This window comes from Eublepharis macularius, chromosome 13 (assembly GCF_028583425.1).
Source record: "Eublepharis macularius isolate TG4126 chromosome 13, MPM_Emac_v1.0, whole genome shotgun sequence".
Taxonomy (NCBI): Eukaryota; Metazoa; Chordata; class Lepidosauria; order Squamata; family Eublepharidae; genus Eublepharis; species Eublepharis macularius.
Genome location: NC_072802.1, coordinates 56,860,505 through 56,879,561, shown reverse-complemented (window position 1 = coordinate 56,879,561; position 19,057 = coordinate 56,860,505). Strand labels below are relative to the sequence as shown.

At 42.9% G+C, this 19,057-nt stretch overlaps 1 gene segment (V, D, J or C); it reads right to left on the bottom strand.

Annotated features, from left to right (window-relative positions):
• Positions 1-8,952: 8,952 nt before the first annotated feature.
• Positions 8,953-14,651, bottom strand: LOC129340999 (Ig lambda chain C region-like). The segment is given in 3 exon segments: positions 8,953-9,542; positions 14,247-14,316; positions 14,592-14,651. Coding segments are annotated over 3 exon segments (453 nt in total).
• Positions 14,652-19,057: the final 4,406 nt, after the last annotated feature.

Genomic DNA, 19,057 nt, shown 5'->3' with positions numbered 1-19,057 from the left:
ATGCTGGGTTCAGTAGACCTTTGGCGTGATCCAGAAAGCCTAATCTAACTTAGTCTAATTATTAGAGATCTGCTTGCAGAGGGCCTGTACAGAGATGAGTGTGCCATTTCTGTGCTGAGAAAGAGGAACTTGCCTAAGGCTCTTGCTCAGTCTCTAGATCGTGCTTGCTAACTGAGATGTCATTCCTGGCAAATAAAAACTTATCGTTTTTTCTATGAAATGCTAACAATGGTGCTAAAAGTCCCGTTTCAATTAGCAAAACTAAGTGGGGCTTGAACGATGAAATCCTAAGCAGTGTTACTCCAGTATAAGCCCATTGATTTCAATGGGCTTAGACTGGAGTAACTCTGTTTAGGATTTTCATGGTAAGTGGTCATTTGTGAAGTCACAGCCTTAAGTCATGACAAAAGTAAATTCCTCTTCCTTTCCAGTACAGAGCCCACATCCAAACTGCAGTTGTGTGCTCATGCAATTTACCTTGTGCAGATGGACAGATACCTGTGTTCTCTATCACATCCATCTAGACCTTAAGCTTTATAGCTAAGTGGAGATTGAACCCTGGTCCACACCACTCCATCTAATGAAGGTAGATTCAAATGTTCCTTTTTTGGGTCAGTATTATTGATGCAGGACTCACATATTTCTCTATTTGTTTTCTTTTTATGCTACTTGTAAGCCAAGCATTGCTTCCTTAGAGTACTTTGTAGTAATCCAAATAATATTGTTTATTTTTAAATATAGTTTTGAATAATGTTGGATTCTCCATTGGTTGCTTTCTGATGGTCTCCTCAAAACCAGCTGGAGCTGGAGGGGTGCGTGGGTGGGTTTCAGATGCAGCTGTATCTACACACAATGGATGGTATATGGCTGTCTCCTGTCCCCTCTGACAACCCCAAAAATGGTCGGTGAAAGCAGCTGTACCTGCAGTTCTGAAAATGAGAAGTGCGTAGGGCAGGTCTCACCTATAAGTAACTCCATGTTCTATGAAAAGCCCTGGGGCTCCTTGTAATTGATCCATGCACGGGTGATTTTTACATTACAAGGTCACCAGGTGTGCAAAGATGCAATAGATTCTGTATCTCCAATTACATCAAAGGTAACATCCGAAATTGACCCTGAAGAAAGGACACAATGGCTGCCACCCTATGAACAGTTTCCTGAGATTAAGTCCCATTGAATAAAACGGAACTTCTGGTTAGAACTGCTTCGGATTGCTGTTAGAGTTCTTTATTATTATCTCATTTTCCCATAGGTGAAATCCAAAGTCACTTACTGATAGAAATTAACATATAAAACCACACTGAAAAATATTAGAAAAAGAACAAATGTTGTTTTTAAAAAGTAAAAAAAAGAGCTAGTAAAAAGAATGTTTAAATGACGATTAAATAAAGAAGTGGTCTGCAAAATTAAAACAGAAGCGGAAGCAACATATATCAGCTATGAAAATCCTTGGAAAGTAGCTTTTCTCTGGTGCCTAAAAGAGTACGACTTCCTAGTCTGTCTGTCATGGCATGTGATAAATAGGGAGACGTGCCCACTCTCCATTTTCAGCCCACCTAATTTCTAATGGTAGGGATATCTGGAGATACGTCTTCAAAGCAAATCTTAATGACTGGGCTGCTTCAAAGTGGAAAGTGGTTTTGAAGTTCCCCGGTTCTAAGCCCTATCAAGTTTTTAATGAGCTTAAATGTGACAAGAAGGATAGTTGAGATTAAACTTTAATAATAAAAGGAATAATGAATAATAGTAAACTGCCTCAGGAGTTGTGGATGGGGTTGCTGGCATATTCCACCTAAGCAGAATCCAGTTGAGGATGGTGTGATGAAGGGGGAGGCACACTTCAATATTCTGGCTGCTCCAGTTTGCAGAGTTGATGTCTTTGCTGTAATTCTGGCTTTAGATCCGTTTTTTGCACATGCCTACTTTAATTACAGTCATGCTGCATCAAGGGGTTTGTGGTCTATGCAGTCTCATAAAACCCATGATGCACTGAGGCATATCTGGAACCAAAATAATTATTTTTAAAAGTCTTATGTGGCACAGCAAGGAGAACCAGCCAGAATCTGAAAGGCCAGACAGAATTGCTTTGAGAATCCATTGCCCTTGACAAAGGAAACAGACGATATTGCAAAAGGTGAGCTGAGAATCCCTGTAGGTAGAATCTTTCCTTGGATTACTTCAAGTCAAGATAAGACTGGACAGGCACATTTGTGATACTTAAGTGTATGGGAAGTAAGGAAAGCAACTTGACCAGAATTTGGATTTTTAAAGTCATAGCATAATCTCTTTCCTCTCTGAGTGTGGTAGTGAACCACGTAGAATAGTTCATGGGTGTATGTCAGGGCTGGCAAGAGAAGTATACAATTCTGTGCTCCTGGTCACCCGGTACAGCAATAGCTTGCAGGATGGGGTGTAGGGAACATCCTGTCCCTCACTACTGAACTCCAGTGACGGGAGAGAGGGGGATCTTCTGTACTGTGGTGGCCACAGCTGCTGAGTGGCAGGCAGAACCTGGCACCAGCAGTGAAGCTATTGCCCTGCTTTGGGATCTGCCAGCCATTCAGTAGCTGCATGCCACCTGGGCTGCTGTAGACATAACACCATAATTCCATCACCACCCTTGTGCCTCTCAACACCTTCCAGTAAGGCTGATGTGTCCCCCTCAATGGCACTGAGTGGTCAGGGCTGGGATGTCATGTGACCTTCTCCAGGGGAGGTTCCAGGAACTAGGCAAGGGGATGCTAGTGTGCACCTCTAAATTTAGTGGCCTCTTCATTGAGGATAAGGGAAAGGTCAAAATGTGACCTTGAGACAACTATGTCTCGACATAACCCCTTTCACAACTGTGGTTGCCAACCTCCAGGTGGGGCCTAGAGACCTCCCAGAATTACAAATGGAGAAAATGGCTGCCTTGGAGGGTGGACTGTATAACATGATGCCCTGCTGAAGTCTCTCCCCTCCCTAAACTCCACCCTCCCCAAGCCCCACCCCCAAATCTCCAGAAATTTCCCAACCCAAAGGTGGCAACCCTACTCAAAGATAGTATTGCATTTTATTTTAATCCAGGAAGCCAAGATTCTGCAATGAGTAGAAATACCCATTATCACATGCTGCACCATTCCTCTACATCAGGAAAGATTCATGTTTTCTAAGATCTATTTTCTTGGGTTTGCCTTTAACCAGCTGGCACCATTTTTCCATGGCTGCTCACTTCAATACTTTATGGGTGGAGGTGAGGAAGGCTATTTCCCTCCCCGCTATTTAGCAGGGGGGGGGGAGTTCATAAGTATTTTTTTAAAGAGTTGCCTTTTGTTGAAGCCAATTGCTCTCTGGAAGGGGAGGAAATGGTCTACAGGTTCTGTTTGGGCCTTTTATCTCTAGTAATATACAGGGCTTTTTTTCTGGGAAAAGAGGTGGTGGAACTCAGTGGGTTGCCCTCGGAGAAAATGGTCACATGGCTGGGGGCCCCACCCCCTGATCTCCGGACAGAGGGGAGTTTAGATTGCCCTCTGTCTAAACTCCCCTCTGTCCGGAGATCAAGGGGCGGGGCTCCCAGCCATGTGACCATTTTCAAGAGGTTCCGGAACTCCATTCCCCCACGTTCCAGCTAAAAAAAAGCCCTGGTAATATATGTAAATGCTGGAGCCAGCCATCTTTTCTACAAGCGAAGAAGGAAGGAAGGGCTCTCCTTTGACCACCGAAAGTGTTGTGCTGGGGGTCATGAAGACACTTGCATAGACAAAAGAAGGGTAGTTAAATCTGGCTTGGGAAATTCCTGGAGATTTGGAGGGGGGGGGGGAACTGGAGCGGGCAGATTTTGGGGATGGAAGGGAGGCCAGCAGGGATGTGCCATAGCGTCCATCTCCCAAAGCTGCCATTTTCTCCAGGGGAACTGATCTCTGTAGTCTGGAGAGCAGGTTGTAATTTCTGGAGGATTCCAGCCCCCACCTTGAGGTTGGCAGCCATAAACAAAAGCCATGTAGGACAGGGCATACAGCAAGGAGGGAACTGGGTGAGATTGATTTTAAAAAGCTGGTTAGATCTAACTTACTGGATTTAGGAGTTATTTTATTGCCAATTCTTATTCTTTCTTGATTCTTGGATTGCAATTTAAAAATGAGCAACCAGGAAATGTGGCTTATAAATGATACAAATAAATAAATATCCATATCTTTTAAGAAGCTACCCCGATTGTGGCTTTTGGCAACAAGTTTTGGGAAACTTGCTGTAATTGTCATTCTTTAGGGGTTCATCCTTTCCTAGAGGCAGGGATGCTTGGGCAACGATCCATGGTATCAAAATTGGGGTGTTACAAGTGTCTTTTTGTCTATGGAACAGGACAGCTGAGAGCCCACCATTAGTCCTTGGACAAAGAACCCCACTGCCCTGCTTGAGGTGGGACCAGAGTCCTCAGAATTTTGTCCTTCTCCACCTTGGCAGTCTTAACATGCTCTATTGATCAAGATTTCATTCTTCCTGTCCTTTGAGAACTGAATGATGTATTACAGTAACATCTGCTTGGTGGATCGAATGAAACCAGTGAACCTTAGGATGATTTCTGCCCCAAAATAGCCTGCCACCTGCAGTAACACAGTGATTAGCTGGGCATCATTTACTTTTCTCCATCCCCCCCCCCATTGCCTGCCATCTCTTCCTTCCTGCTTCCTCCTGTAGCAGGGCTGTCTCATGGTATCTTCTGTATCTAACTGTTTTCATGTCTTGATTGCTCATGGACGGAGAATTTTCAGGACTGAAATTCATATTGTGGTCTCTTCCGTGCCCTTATGCTCAGAACTGCTCATGCATCACACAGCTGTTTGCACAAGACATCCAGAAACCCCTTTCAGTTAACAGTTGGGACCGATACTTTCCGACCGAGCTGAGCATGACACACAGTCAGCCTCCATTGGCTCGTAGCCTTGCAGACGTGGCCTGTTTGGTTTCATGTGTCCCATACATACAATTAAAAAATACATATCTAAAATGGACAATAGCCAATATTAAATAGTATAGCCGGCCAGAAATAAAGCAAGCCCTGATTTTTCAGCTTTGATAGACTGCCCTAGAAAGTAAACATTTGTTGAAATGTGTATTTAGATGTGTGTGTATTTTAGATGTGCAAACCCCATTTCTATCTCCAGTGGAGGCCCAAAGTGGTTCCCAATATTCTCTTCTATTTTATCCTCAGAACAACAGTCCTGTGGGGATTCAACCTAATTTCCCAGGTACTAGTCCAACACTTTTATCTCCTATGCCATACAGGCTCTCCAAACAATTAATAAAACAGGCACAGTCTTGCCCGAATAAAGCAAAGTGAATTGATTTTAAGCTCAAATCCTTCCCATTAGAACCAAAGGCTCTCAAGCCACCACTGATTCCACCGGGAGGGGTTTGAATAATTAAAATCAATGTATCAGTAAGCAAGTTTTGGTCATAATAGTTAATTTATTTTTAAAGTGACAGAATTGTTATGATTATTATGCCTTTGGTCTGACTGAACATTGCTCTTTGGAATAAGGAGGCCAACTGATCAGAAAAAATGTGTTCTGGGCTGGCTTGCTTGTATTTTTCACAGTAGTTTGAACTGCAAAAATCAACAGGTGACGCTTCCCATGCTATCGAGATAAGCAGTGTGGCTTTATTTTTGTGGAGTAAGTGCCTTTTCAAGGCCCATGACCAGGGCCTGGTAAACATTGGTAACCCACACTGAAATGCACAGTAAATTGATTAGCAATTGTACAAAGGAACACAGCAGAACAAACCTTGGAATACGTTGTCAGTGAGATTTCTTCCTCCTAAAACAAAAGAGTAATGTCAGAGTTAGATCTAAACTTTGAGCTCTTTCTTAAGATATATTTCACAAATAGGGCTGCCAACTTTTCAGCCAGCCCCCTGGTCCTATTACTTTAAAAGGACTTTTCTCAGCAAACATGGTAAATGCTGATTTCCACACTGCAAGCAGGCTTTGGTTTGCTTTCTGTAGCACAAGCTCTCGACAAGCTAGTTTCTTCCTGATCAGTTGGTAACTCTTCCATCAGATTAACAAGAGAAGACTTCAATGCCGGTTTGGAAAGGCAAGAAAGTCAGGGTGTCCCCAGATTGCATCTCACCACTGTTTTAAACTTAGGTTAGGTGAGCCACAGCCTATCAATCTCAGACTGCTATTTGCAATATTGAGATGATAATACTGATCTGCTTTCAGAGTTAATGGCGGTTAGAGTGTCAGCCTAGGATTTGGGAGTCCCAGGTTCAAATCCCAACTGTGTCATAGAAGCTCATTGGATGATCTTGGGCCAATCACATGCTTTCAGCCTAACCTACCTCATAGGAGTGTCGTAAGGATAATATGGAGGAGAGGACAATGATATAAGCTGCTTTGGGTCTTAAAATAAAATAAATTGTTTTAAGGGTTATAAAGTAGGGTTGCTAGCCTCCAGGTGGGGCCTGAAGATCTCCGGGAATTGCCACTGATCTCCAGACTAAAGAAATTAGTTTCCCTGGAGAAAATGATTGCTTTGGAGGGTGGACTCCAAGTATCTGGAGATTATAGCCAGTTGAATCCCCTCCCCAAACCTCACCCTGTCCAGGCCCCACCCCCCAAATCTCCAGGAATTTCCCAGCCTGGAGCTGGCAACCCTAGGTGGAACTCAGCATCTCCTATTTAGTCTTCAGAAGGTGGATGGAATGCAATGCAGTGTATGCAGAACTCTTTGAGCATAAATGCTGTATGAATATTAAGCATTATTATAATTGGTCCTAAGTCAGTGACCACTCACTATTCATGGAGTGGCCATGATCATAGGGGAATCCACTCCAGCATTTTACCACTCAGTGGCTGCTAAAAAAAATGGAGATGACTGATTTGGATTGGAACCATGGGGCAGGGAGAAGAGGGGGCTTAGACTTCTCCGCTGTGTCTGATGGAAAATAGGCCAGGAGGCCCAATTAGGGTTTCCATCTTCCAGGTGGGGAAACCTGGAGATCTCCAGAAAGATCAGTTCCCCTGGAGAAAATGGCTGCTTTGGGATAAGAATTTTATGCCATTATAACCTGCTATGTTCTAGCCCCTTCCCAAATCTGTCCTCTCCAGGCTCCACCCTCGAAATCTCCAGATACTTCCGTGCCTGGAGCTGGCAACCGTAGGCCCAGTCCTTGTGCTCACACCCACACCTGGGGGTCAATGGCCTGATTTGGTGTAAATTAACACGTTTCTCTCTCCTTGAAGATCATGTCTCAGTCTGAGACCTCTTTGTACTGAGCACAACCTAAGTGAATTAATGTTGCAGACTTGTGCAGATTTACACAGAAGTAAGTCACATATTATACACTGGGACCTATTTCCAGTTCAGTGCACATAGTGGGACTGAGGGCTTAGCCAGCATAACTTTGCCTCCATTCCTGCTGAAACTATTACAAACCGGGGTTTTGTCATCAAATGTAGTTGGTGCCTGGCTGGTTGCTTTGATGGTGCCTCCAGTGAAATGGGGCTCTAAGGCAGAGCTAGATCTAGGCCTGATGGAGGAGTGTCACCTGTCAATCCAAATAATGGGTTGGATCCAGCCATGTTTTTCGCTAGTCTCACCTAATCCCTCTCCTTACACCCGGGTCATTCACGGGTCTTGCTGTTGGGTGGTTGGTGAGGACCTCCTCTTCCCTTTTCCTCTAGTAGAAGAGCTAGTTGGATACAACCCCACCTCTCTGTGAAGGAGGAATTTTTCCTTGTTAACCCAATTGGTGGCGGTGGAGAGTGCCATCAAGTTGTAGCTGACATGGTGACCCCTGGTGGGGCTCTCATGGCAAGACACTAACAGAAGTGGTTTGCCATTGCTTGCAATGGTCTTCGTTGGAGGTCTCCCATCCAATTATTAGCCAAGGCTGACCCTGCTTAGCTTCTGAGATCTGATGTGATCAGGTTGGTCAGATCAGGGCTGTTAACCCAATTATAAGCTTGCAATTTTAATCGCTCAGTTACAAAGTTTGAGGATAATGTGGCCCTGTCCTTCCCACCGCCACATATGCACTGAGGATGATGTGGCCCCATCCCTCCTGTACCCATTGTTTATATCTTGTTCTTTCTGTGTTAGAACATTTTAACCTCTCAGCAATTCTCCATGCATTACTTATGTATATACGTACTGTCAAGTTGCAACCAACTCATTGTGACCCCAGCAATGGCAAGTGAGAAGCAGAGGTGGTTTTCCATCGCCTGCCTTTGCAGAGTCTTCTTTGGTGGTCCCTCATCCAAATACCGACCTGACTTAGCTTCTGAGATCTAACAAGATCGGGCTATACCATGCCCCCTTACCTTCTACTGTTTGCTTACAAGAACAGGTAACCCAGAATGATCTCCTATCGTTAATCAGTGAGATATGTGAAGTATAAAAAATATGGTCTTTAACGTGAGACTATGTGATACAAAATTTGAAAGTTCTATTCACAGACCATTCAGACATGTGAGGTAGTTGAAGCTACAATCCACAATTGATTCTCCTCTCCTAAAGGCACCAACTTTTCTGCTATGAATCCCTGTGGAAGCTCTTCTTTCCTTGGTTAGACTCACCTCCAGCTGTCTTCCAGCCATTAAATTCTTCTATCATTGAGACTCATAATGCAGCAAAAAGTTACCTTGTCTGCCCTCGTCTGACTGTGATCCAGGACAACTCACGTCCACAAGTTCATTTAAACAACCCCAAAGCCTTCCCCATAACACTCGCAGAGCCCCAGATGTTCTTAGGTAACAAAAAAGCCAGTGTTCTTCTAGAAATTCCTACCCCGGCCTCAGATAATGTGGTCATTCGAACTCTGAGCAAAATGCACCTGCTCACAAAACCCAGCATGTTTGTTGGTATTTCCATGGTACTGTGTTAGCAAGCCTGGAGGTGGGTGGGTGAGTTACCTATGCAAAGTGCCTGAACAGGAACACAGGATCCAAGACATTATGGATGACATAAGTTTTATTAGAAGGTAATGAAAATTGCACAAAGGGGGCAAAAAGGGAGGAGGTGGGTGGTGATATTTCTGTGAATATTGGCATAGCTACAAGACTGCATCAGAAGCTAACAAAGCAGAAAGGTCTTTGGTGGGAACAGAAGGAATTACAAGGCTATTTGCAGACAGCATTGTGTTAAGTTGATGGAGGAGCCTTCTGGAATGATCTCTGCTCTCCAAAGACTTGGGTTGGGAGTGGGGGACAGGCAAAGACCTATAAGCTGCAAAGAGTTATGAACACTCAGATCTTTTCACAGATGCTGTATAATTCACTCCTTCGTGCGTCACTTGGCACGTGTAGGTCTCACGGCGTTTCCAATCCGTGGAACTCAGAGTCAGGTAACTGCTGGCCATATAGCGGTTGTCGCTCTGCTTGGATGGCCTGGTCGTCTCCACTCTATCCGTGACTCCAATCTGGTCAGCCATCCAGGCGGCTTGGATTGCTCCTGGGTAGAAATTGCTCACCAGACACACCAGGGTGGCCTCATTCTTGGTGTCCATCTCCTCAGAGGATGGAGGGAAGAGGAGTATTTTAGGAGGCGATTTGGCCTGACCTGAAAGGCAATGCAGAGAGGTTTAAAAAGAACCATCTGAATCCCATAGCAAGCTAGAGCAGAAGGGGCAATGGAATCACACAGCAGAAGTCAATGGATGTGATTTCATACACTCCTCGGCTCTGGGCCAACCTTTGTTGCTAGCAGGGGCTGCCATATTTCCAGGTAGGGCTTTAAAGAAATGAATAGCAAAGAAGAGATCTTTTTGTAACCAGTAGACATTTCTTGCCAATACCAACAATCCACCTATATTTTAGTGTAAGCATCAGTGTCAGCTAAATACAAGAACTTCCAGACTTTTACCTGTTTTTATAACAAGCACCTTCCTGAAACGAATGAATTTATTTGCTGTACGCTTTACCTCATTTAAGCATTCTGAAACATTCTGCTGTAATAAAATTAGCATTTATAGTTAAGGATCAAGATGCACTTAGATCTTGGATCACCTGGTGTGTCCCACAAATATATTTCAATCAATGTGAAAGTGGATTATAGCTGCAGCACGAATCCATGGTCCATTTTTTTTTAAGACACGGGAAAATTCAAAGAGGGTGAAAGAGGTAAAGAAAAAAGCAAACGAAAAGAGAAGATGGTAGAAAGATAGATACAGACAGATTGAGAAAAGGAGGGGACTAAAACAGGCAGATACGCTGACAATTCCATGTACAATCTATGAAGTAGTGTTCATTTACAGAGGAGTATAAGATCTGAAGAGATAGGTAGTACTGGATGAAGAAAGGAGGTGCAAGAATCTCTGAAGAGAAGTAGTGCAATGCACATGTTATGGTACAGGGTGAGGATTAGTGAGAATTTGCTTTATATATCTTCTGTGTGATTAAACTCATTGATTTTGAGGGCTAAATGGAACCAGGCTTTTGGTCCAATCCAGTAAGACTGTTTTTTTGAGCCAGACATTATCTCTCAGTCTAACCTACCTTTCAGGGTTGTTGTGAGGGTGAAATGGGCAAGGTAGGGAAATGTTTGTTCTGACCTGGATAGCCCAGGTGAGTCTGATCTTGTCAGACCTCAGAAGCTAAGCAGGGTCGGCCTTGGTTAGTAATTGGATGGGAGACCTCCAGTAAAGACCAGGGTTGCAGAGGTAGGGGTCGCCATAAGTCAACTTTGACTTGAGGGCACCACACACAGAGAGAAATATTTACAGCTTTAGAGTCCTTAGAGAAAAAATTAGAATTAGAAATCCAACAAAGGTTCATTAAAGCTTTCCTTTTCTGGAATGAGCATCACGTATGAATACAATAACCTTATATTAACCATGATTGAATAACTGCAATAACATATTAATGTGATTAAATTTGGTAGGGCTATCAGAGGCTGAATAAAGTTCATTTGGAGGAAGGGTCAGATCCTGCTCCCAGCCTGCCTATTGGCTATCACTGGTGTGAATGATCATGGAGGTATAGACTTTTTGCCATCCTTGATATATAAGCAATTGTTCTCAAAGAATCTCCATGTATTTTAAAACTGCTCAATTTTAAATTCTTTCTAATGAGCTGTCAGAATCACTTTATTACTACTAAGCTGGTCAAGAATCCATGCAATAATTCTGTAGCGCACTGTACAATCCATTAATATATTATGAAGCCATTATTCCCTTACTTAATGCCTCAAGACTTAGCAAATGCTATAGTCAACAATAAGCGAGTTTTCTACCAAAAGCAGGGCGAACATTGGGTGCATTTTGCTTCATTTAAAAGATCTCAGGATTTTAACAAAAGTTTTTAAGAACATAGATTCCCTTATCTTTTTAGTACATGAATAAAAAGTAGAAACATTTTTAAAAAACAGTTCCAATATGTTCCCAGGGCCTCACGAGATAACATTCTGGGGGCTGATTCCCATACAGTGGCTTCCCCCACCAATGGAAATGTTCCAATGTTTGCAAATGTTCCATGAAAACCGTGATTGCACATGAGCGGCTTTGGGAAATGCAGCGGTAAGTACTTCACAGAGCCAAGGATGTTTCACCACACAGGATGTTTTCCAATATAGTGATATCGTGACATAGTGGCCGCCTCCCCCTCCACACTGTCTCCCCCTCCCGAAAAATAGTGCAAAACTTACAGAAGTTACGGCACCATTTTCCATCATGACTTTGCTTAGTGGCGCATTTACTGACATCATCGCGCCACGAAGCAAAGTCATGTTGGGAAATCGTGCAATGAAAGTATGTCGTTCCGTAAGTTTTGCGCTATTTTTCAGGAGAGGGAGAAGACGTGTGAAAACGGCCAATGAAAGAGGAACACAGCATAATTTGCCAAGGATAGCATTGCTTTTCTGCATCTACCATCCATTAACAGTGCAATTTTAAGCGGAGTTACTCCAGTCTAAGCCCATTAATTTCAATGGGCTTAGACTGGAGTAACTTTGTTTAGGATTGCAGTATAAATTATGCAATTTGTAGCCACATAGAAATGGCTACTAGTTTAGGTGGCTTTACATTTGGACTGGATGAAGGGTCAGTCTATTAAAGTCAGACACTGGTGGCATCGTAGCTCAATGGCAAAGCATCAGCTTCATATTCAAAAGGTCCCAGGTTCTGTTCCCAGCATCTCCAATTAAAAGGATCAGGGAATAGGTGATATGAAAGAACTCTGCCTGAGATGCTGAAGACCCCTGCTTCATGCCCAGAAGATGGCAAAAGTTCTCCAGGATCCCTAGCCAAACTGTCCTGTGGAAAATTCCTACCTGACCCCAAAGTGGCAATCAGCATTACCCTGGGCATGTAAGAAGGCCATGAACTAAGCACTGATGTAACCCATTCTGCCCTCCCCTTTCGTGATCTACCTTGGTTCACAGAATCAGCATTGCTGTCAGATGGCCATCTAGCCTCTGCTAAAAAACTTGCAAACAAGGAGAGCCCACCACCTCCCGAGGAAGCCTGTTCCACTGAGGGGCTGCTCTAACTGTCAGGAAGTTGCCTCCTATCCTGTCATAAAAATAATTATAAAATAGATCTGAAAGGGTCCTCTAGAGGCTATGTAATCCAACCCAGGATTACAGGCATCTACAGGCTATGTAATTCTGTGCAGAGAAGCCAAATCTAGAGCACCCTCAACACACTGTCCAATCTCTGCTAGAAGACCTTCAGTGGAGAGCTCAGCCACCGCTGGGAATGGCTATCACTATTAGGGACTTACTTCTAATGCTCAACTGTAAACTACCCCTTGTAATTTAAGTCCTTCAGCTCTAGTCTTGTGGTCTGAAACAGCAGAGAACAAGTCTTTGCCCTCTTCTATGTAACAGCCCTTCACTTATCTGAAGAGTGCAGTCATACTCCCTCTCTACACCTTCAGTCTTCTCTAGACTAAACACACCCAGTCCCTTTGATCTCTTCCCACAGGACTTGTTTTCTAGACTAGTTCTTCTGACCATCTTTCTGCCCTTTATAGAACCTGTACTGTTTTTTTTTTTTTACTTTCCTCGTAATGTGCAGTGCCAAACACCGGACAGGTTGGACTTACTACATTTTAATCAGAGCAACAGTCTTCCTGACTAGTACTCAGTTTTCAAAGGATCATTCACATGAAATGGACTAGATCCTTGGTCTTCAACTGGTGGGCCATGATAAACAAGTCAGCCATGATGAAAAATACAGCAACTGTGGGTCTTTAGATGTGATCCCTGCTGCTAGTTTTGAAAGAAGAGCATCATTTATATTCTAAGGGCCAAATTATATTTGATGCTGGAAGAATAGAATTCACGCCCAATAGTACCTTAAAGACTGACAAAATTTTCCAAAGTATAAGCTTGTGGATCAAAGCTCACTTTTGTCAGTTTTGATTCATGAATGCTTATACCCTGGAAAATTGTGTTGACCTTTGAGCTGCGACTGGGTTCACATTTTGTTCTACTGCTACAGACTAACAAAGCTTCCCGCCTGCAACTATCTGATGCTGGAATTGCCCTTGGGCTGTTTTCCTGATCAAAAGTGAAACAGTAGGGAAAAAATACAGGTCCTGGTGTTCTGCTTGTTTTATTTGTACTGAGTCTAAAAACAGACCTGGAGAGGGGAGCATTTTTGACTGGGGAAATGGCATGAGGGAAAGAGTAACTCGCCTCAGTGCTGTGGCTGAACCATATTGGGTCCCCCCATGACAGCTTTTTAGGGCAAAATATCACAACTGAAATTCCAGTCACAGAGCCTTCAAAATCTCACAATGGCAGATGTGGTAATGGCTTAAGAGCACCCCTCCCTCCAATATTATTATGATTTCCAAACCAAGTGGCACTCCCAGAAATCACTCCTTTGTCTGAAGACAGAAGGAAAGAGAAGAGGGGATGGAGAGACAGACAGAAAGAATGAGAAGAGAGAAGGAAAAAGACGGAAAGGAAGGGAAGTGAAGAAAAGAGAGAGGAGGAAAAGACAGAAAGAAAAATAAAGGAAAGGGAATGGAAAGATATAGTAAAAGATTAAAATGGATCTCATGTTAAAGGTAGAGCCAAGATCTGGAAAGGCTGAAATCTACATAAAAGGATGCAACATAGAAATGGTATTCTCTTTAGAAAGTGGAACTTAGTGTATGCACTCAAAGCAGAGAAGCAGAGAAAAAGCCAAACAAGGGCAATATGATACATTCAGAAGTACCTGGCATACTAAGTTAGATGGGTCAAAAAAGAAACAAAATCTGGAAATAAAAAACTGTGCATTGGAAAAGGCAATATAGAAAAGTCTCTGTTACTTACTGAGGACGGTCAGCTGGGTCCCTCCTCCGAAGACATACCACAGTGGCACATGGCTGTGCAAAAACCTCCTCTGTGAAGGAAGATCTCAACCAAGAGGTAGAATCAGAAACAAGCGTCTCCTAATGATCTATCCTTGCCAGGTGAAGGTGAGATTCCTGAAGAAATAGACACATTGATTGTAGCAATGAGGGGCCAGGATAGAATCTAGCTATTCCCCATACAGGGAATTTTGCTACTTCTGAACCAGTGCACCCTGCCATCTTGTTTGGTGATATCCCGGAACAAGCTGTTGGGTGGCTCCTCTGCTTTAGGTAGGTCTATGTCTGTTGCACTAGGCAGACTTACCTTTGGGTCAGTTGTCCAGTAAACACACGGTGATGTGCAGTTAGTATGTGCAGTTGGCATTGTCTGTGGTGTTATTGCCCATATGATGGGCGGCTGATCTATATCTTTAGTTCTGCAATTGGGTGCAATGGTTGCATGGTTAAAGCATAGCGGAAGAAGAATTTGTAGGAACAAAACAAACGCACATGAATGTTCTTTTATAGCTTAGTCCTAAACATGCTTACTCAGAAGCGAGTCCCATGGAATTATCATTTATTCTGATTGCATAATGAGGTCACAGTCTTTTCTTTTTTTTTGGTGCAGAAAATGCAGTCTTGGAATTAGCCCATTATGTAAATTGCTTTCCAGTACATTATGATAATGTTATGGATTGACCATAACATTTTTGAACTATAACAACGGAAGGCGGATCCTGTCATCTTCAAGGGTTGGGAAGACCCATTTTCATATCCCTCCTCATTCATGATGCTCCCTGAGAAATCTTGGGCCAGTTACTCTCAGTATAACCTACCTCACAGGGTTGTTGTCAGGGGTCATCTCGTAGAAAAAGAGCTGGAGGAACTAATTAGCATAACTCATTAGCATACACCACACCCCTTGCCATCACCGGAAGTGTGCTATTAGCATAACTGGTTTGCTTATGCCACACCCCCTGACATCACCTATCCTGGCTGTTTTGGACCCAATCCTGGCCAAAATTGGGCCCAAAATGGCCAAAAAGGGGCCCAAAATGGTCAGGATCAGGCCGCTGCTGAGTGGGAGACTGATCCACCACCTGTCAGAGGCCCAATCCGGGCCGTTTCGGCCCAAATCCAGGCAGAAAGGGGCCCAAAATAGCCAAGAGTCCGGTGGGTGGGGCCACCTGTCATGTGACCTCTTTGGGGAACTGCTGGAACTGCATTCCAGCGCGTTCCCCCTCGAAATGAGCCCTGGTTGTTGTGAGGATAAATGGAGAAAGGTATAACCACTTTCATTCATGCACTTATTTATATGTTTATTTCAAAAGCAAAATCAGTTCTAAAACAAGTAAGAAAATTTGTTCCATGGAGTTAAGGTTTGTGACCTCACTAGCTATGGCCAATCTGAGCTGTGCAGTGCTGGCCTCTGGTGCACTGTGTATCAATGCAGAATAATATGGTTCATGAAAAAGTCTGTTAGTGAAAAGTCTGTCCTCAAAAAAAAAATTCGACATATACAAAAGTACCGTGCTGGAGGAAAGGTTTTCTCCCTGGCATGATATTTTTCCATATATTAGGATCGTTTTTTTACATTAAAGTGCCTCCTCTGGTTCTGAAGTGGCCCAGATTCCACTAAGCAAAGCTGGGTCTATGATCATCATACGATCAAAGGGCTGGAATGGACTTTCAGTGCCATCCTAAGCAGATTTGTTTTCTTCTAAGTCAATTGAAATCAATGGGCTTAGAAGGGTATAAGTCCGTTTAGGATAGCACAGTTGGCAGTCATTTAATCTGCACAGAGGTGGATTTTTCAATATTAAATATTCAGATACTCTGCGTATCTCAGGACTGGTTCACACATTCAGGCACCTGGGCTGTCCCCCAATGTAATCATATGACTATGTAAAGAAATATTTAGTTAGAAAAAATATGGTTGTGATCATGTATGTAATTATTTGTCTCTATGTTACATTCTCCTGCTAATGTTTCTTCACAAACACTCCATAGACAATTGTCTGGAAAAGTATGCACTTGTGAACCAGATAGAATGTATAGCATAAAAAACAAATTAAAACTGTTTCAACTATTTCAAAAACCAAAGTCATGAAACGCACCAGAATGGTTGGCACAGAATGGTTGCTTCCCATAGTTTAACATTCCAGTTACAAGCACACTCCTAGGAGAAAGTCCCACTAAATCCAGACCTTCCTTTTACAAGACATAGGCCGTTTCCACATGGCTTACCTTGTTCCGGAAAACAGCGAAATCTCGCGAGAAGACGGTGGCTGCTTCCACACACGTTGGATAATCCACTTTCAATACTCTTTAGTGAACATTTGAAACTGATTTTCCATGTGTGGAACAAAAAATCCACTTCAAAAGGATTGCGAAAGTGCATTGAAAGTGCATTATTCAACGTGTGTGGAAATGGCCGGTGTTATTGCGCGAGAAGACGTGATAACAGCATCTTCTCACGAGATTTCGCTGTTTTCTGGAACAAGGTAAACTGTGTGGAAACGGCCATAATCTTGTGGCGATCAAGAACAAATATGACTTCTGGTGCATTCTGTGGCCACTTAAAGACTAATATATTAAATGGGGCATAGATTTTTGAGCCAGTGAAATGATTTAGAGTGCTAAGAAGGACAGAATTATTAGTTTCCCACCAAGATCATCCACTCCATCCAGGCAGGGTTAGCAATACCCAAATCACATTGGCTATTTAAAAACACCACAATTTAAATTCATTTCTGCCACACATTTCCATCAGGAAAAAGTTAAAATTTCAATTGACCCCCAAAGAGATCCCCAAATGTTGACATTTACCCAGCCCAGAAAACTGTGGAGGAAAATCTTGATTTTCTTCATCAGCCAGTTTTCCAGATGTGGGGGTTAGGGAGGAGAGACATTTAAACTGAGATTTGAACATCTTTCAGTTCTAGTTCCTTTTAAAGAATCAGTGTGGATTAAAAGAGAGAAAGTCCAAGAAAGAAAGTATAAGAAAATAATGAAAATGTAAAAATATTTCAACAGAGAGGGAAAGTATTATGCATAAACCATTGACTTACCAATGACTGTCAACTGGATCCCTCCTCCAAAGACAAGCGCACAGTGATGCACAGCCCTTCAAAAACTTGTCAGCACTTCATAGCAGAGAAGAGTCAACTTTTTCCACATGGGTCAAGAATAGAATATAAGACACTGACTCTTTGCTTTCCTTAATAGGAATTTTCAGTTGCAGAAGCATCTGTAGTTAATGCTGTATTTTGAAAAAGAAAATTATATACCTACATGGTTAATCTCTGGGAACAGAAGTGAAAGATCCCGTTAGGCATTCCAAAGTATACACAGGAATGGTTCTTGCGTCTTTTAAGTAATTCTATTTCCAATGGTCCATTTTAAGTGCAGAAGGATCTTGAAGAGTATTATATATTTGGCATCAATGGTCCATCCAGTCTGGTGGATGTCAAATATGTTTCTTACAAAAGCACAGAAGTGAATATGCATGCAATAAGGCTTGCTATATGTTCAAATAGTTTCTTACAGATTAAACCCAATGCACTGGCCCATTCTTGTGATTGTGAAGGTGAACTTCCCCAATTAGCCAATTACATAGATATGGCTAATCTATGTGAAAAATTAGTTATAACACTTTAAAATGGCCTTATTGATTGGCTCTGGAAGATTACCATTCAGTTTCAGAATTCAGGGCAAAATATATTCTTCATGCTTAGGGTATTGGACTAGGATCTGGGAATCCCAGGTTCAAATCCCCACTCTGCCATGGAAGGTTGCTGGGTGACCTTGGGTTAGTCACTTTTTCTCAGCCTAACCTACCTCACAAGATTGTTGTAAGCAGGGCTTTTTTTCAGGGGGAACGCGGGGGAACGGAGTTCCAGAACCTCTTGAAAATGGTCACATGGCTGGTGGCCCCGCCCCCTGCTCTCCAGCAACGCGGAGGTCAATCTAAACTCCCCTCTGTCTGGAAATCAGGGGGCGGGGCCACCAGCCATGTGACCATTTTCTCCAAGGGCAACCCACTGAGTTCCACCACCTCTTTTCCCAGAAAAAAAGCCCTGGTTGTAAGGATAAACTGGAGGAGAAAACAAGGTAAACTGCTTTGGATTTCCACTGGGGAGAAGGATGGGGTGCAAGTGAAGTAACATAAAATAAAGAAAATAAAGAATATGCGTTTTAGAATTTAAGGAGAGAAATATATGGATTGTTTGTGTAGGTTTTAGCGCCTCCTATTTTCACTGCTTTTATAATAATACAAGCCTTTCCAGTTGATTTAAGCAGCTGTCTCATTTGGCACAGATGGACTTTGATTACTTAGAAAAGTCCACCAATGGTCTCCAGTCCAGGTCCTGGCTAAACGCCAACTTGTTTCCCTCCAGAGCCAAGAGCTCCAGTGATCATGCAGCAAACTGTGGAAATAACCTCTGCATGTTGACTTCTCCCCATCCCCAATGGCTGTAATATATGCTGCTTAGCATTATATTGTCCTGGAGCTTGGCATGTATTATATTCTCTCGTCAGGAATGCAAGATAGTCTGTTCTTATTACCTCCCACTGCTCCTTCTGGACAGGTGGCAGAAAGTCATGGACGAAAGGAGTGTGTGTGTGTTTGTGTGTGTGTGTGTGAGCGGTCAATCTGAGATCTCACTAATTTTCTAGAAAGCACATGGTGCTACGGCTATGGATGTATGACATATGATAAGGGTCACAGGGCTTGTAGCCGTAATATTGTTTCCATGTTTCTTCCTCATCCTTTATGAAATGAATAAG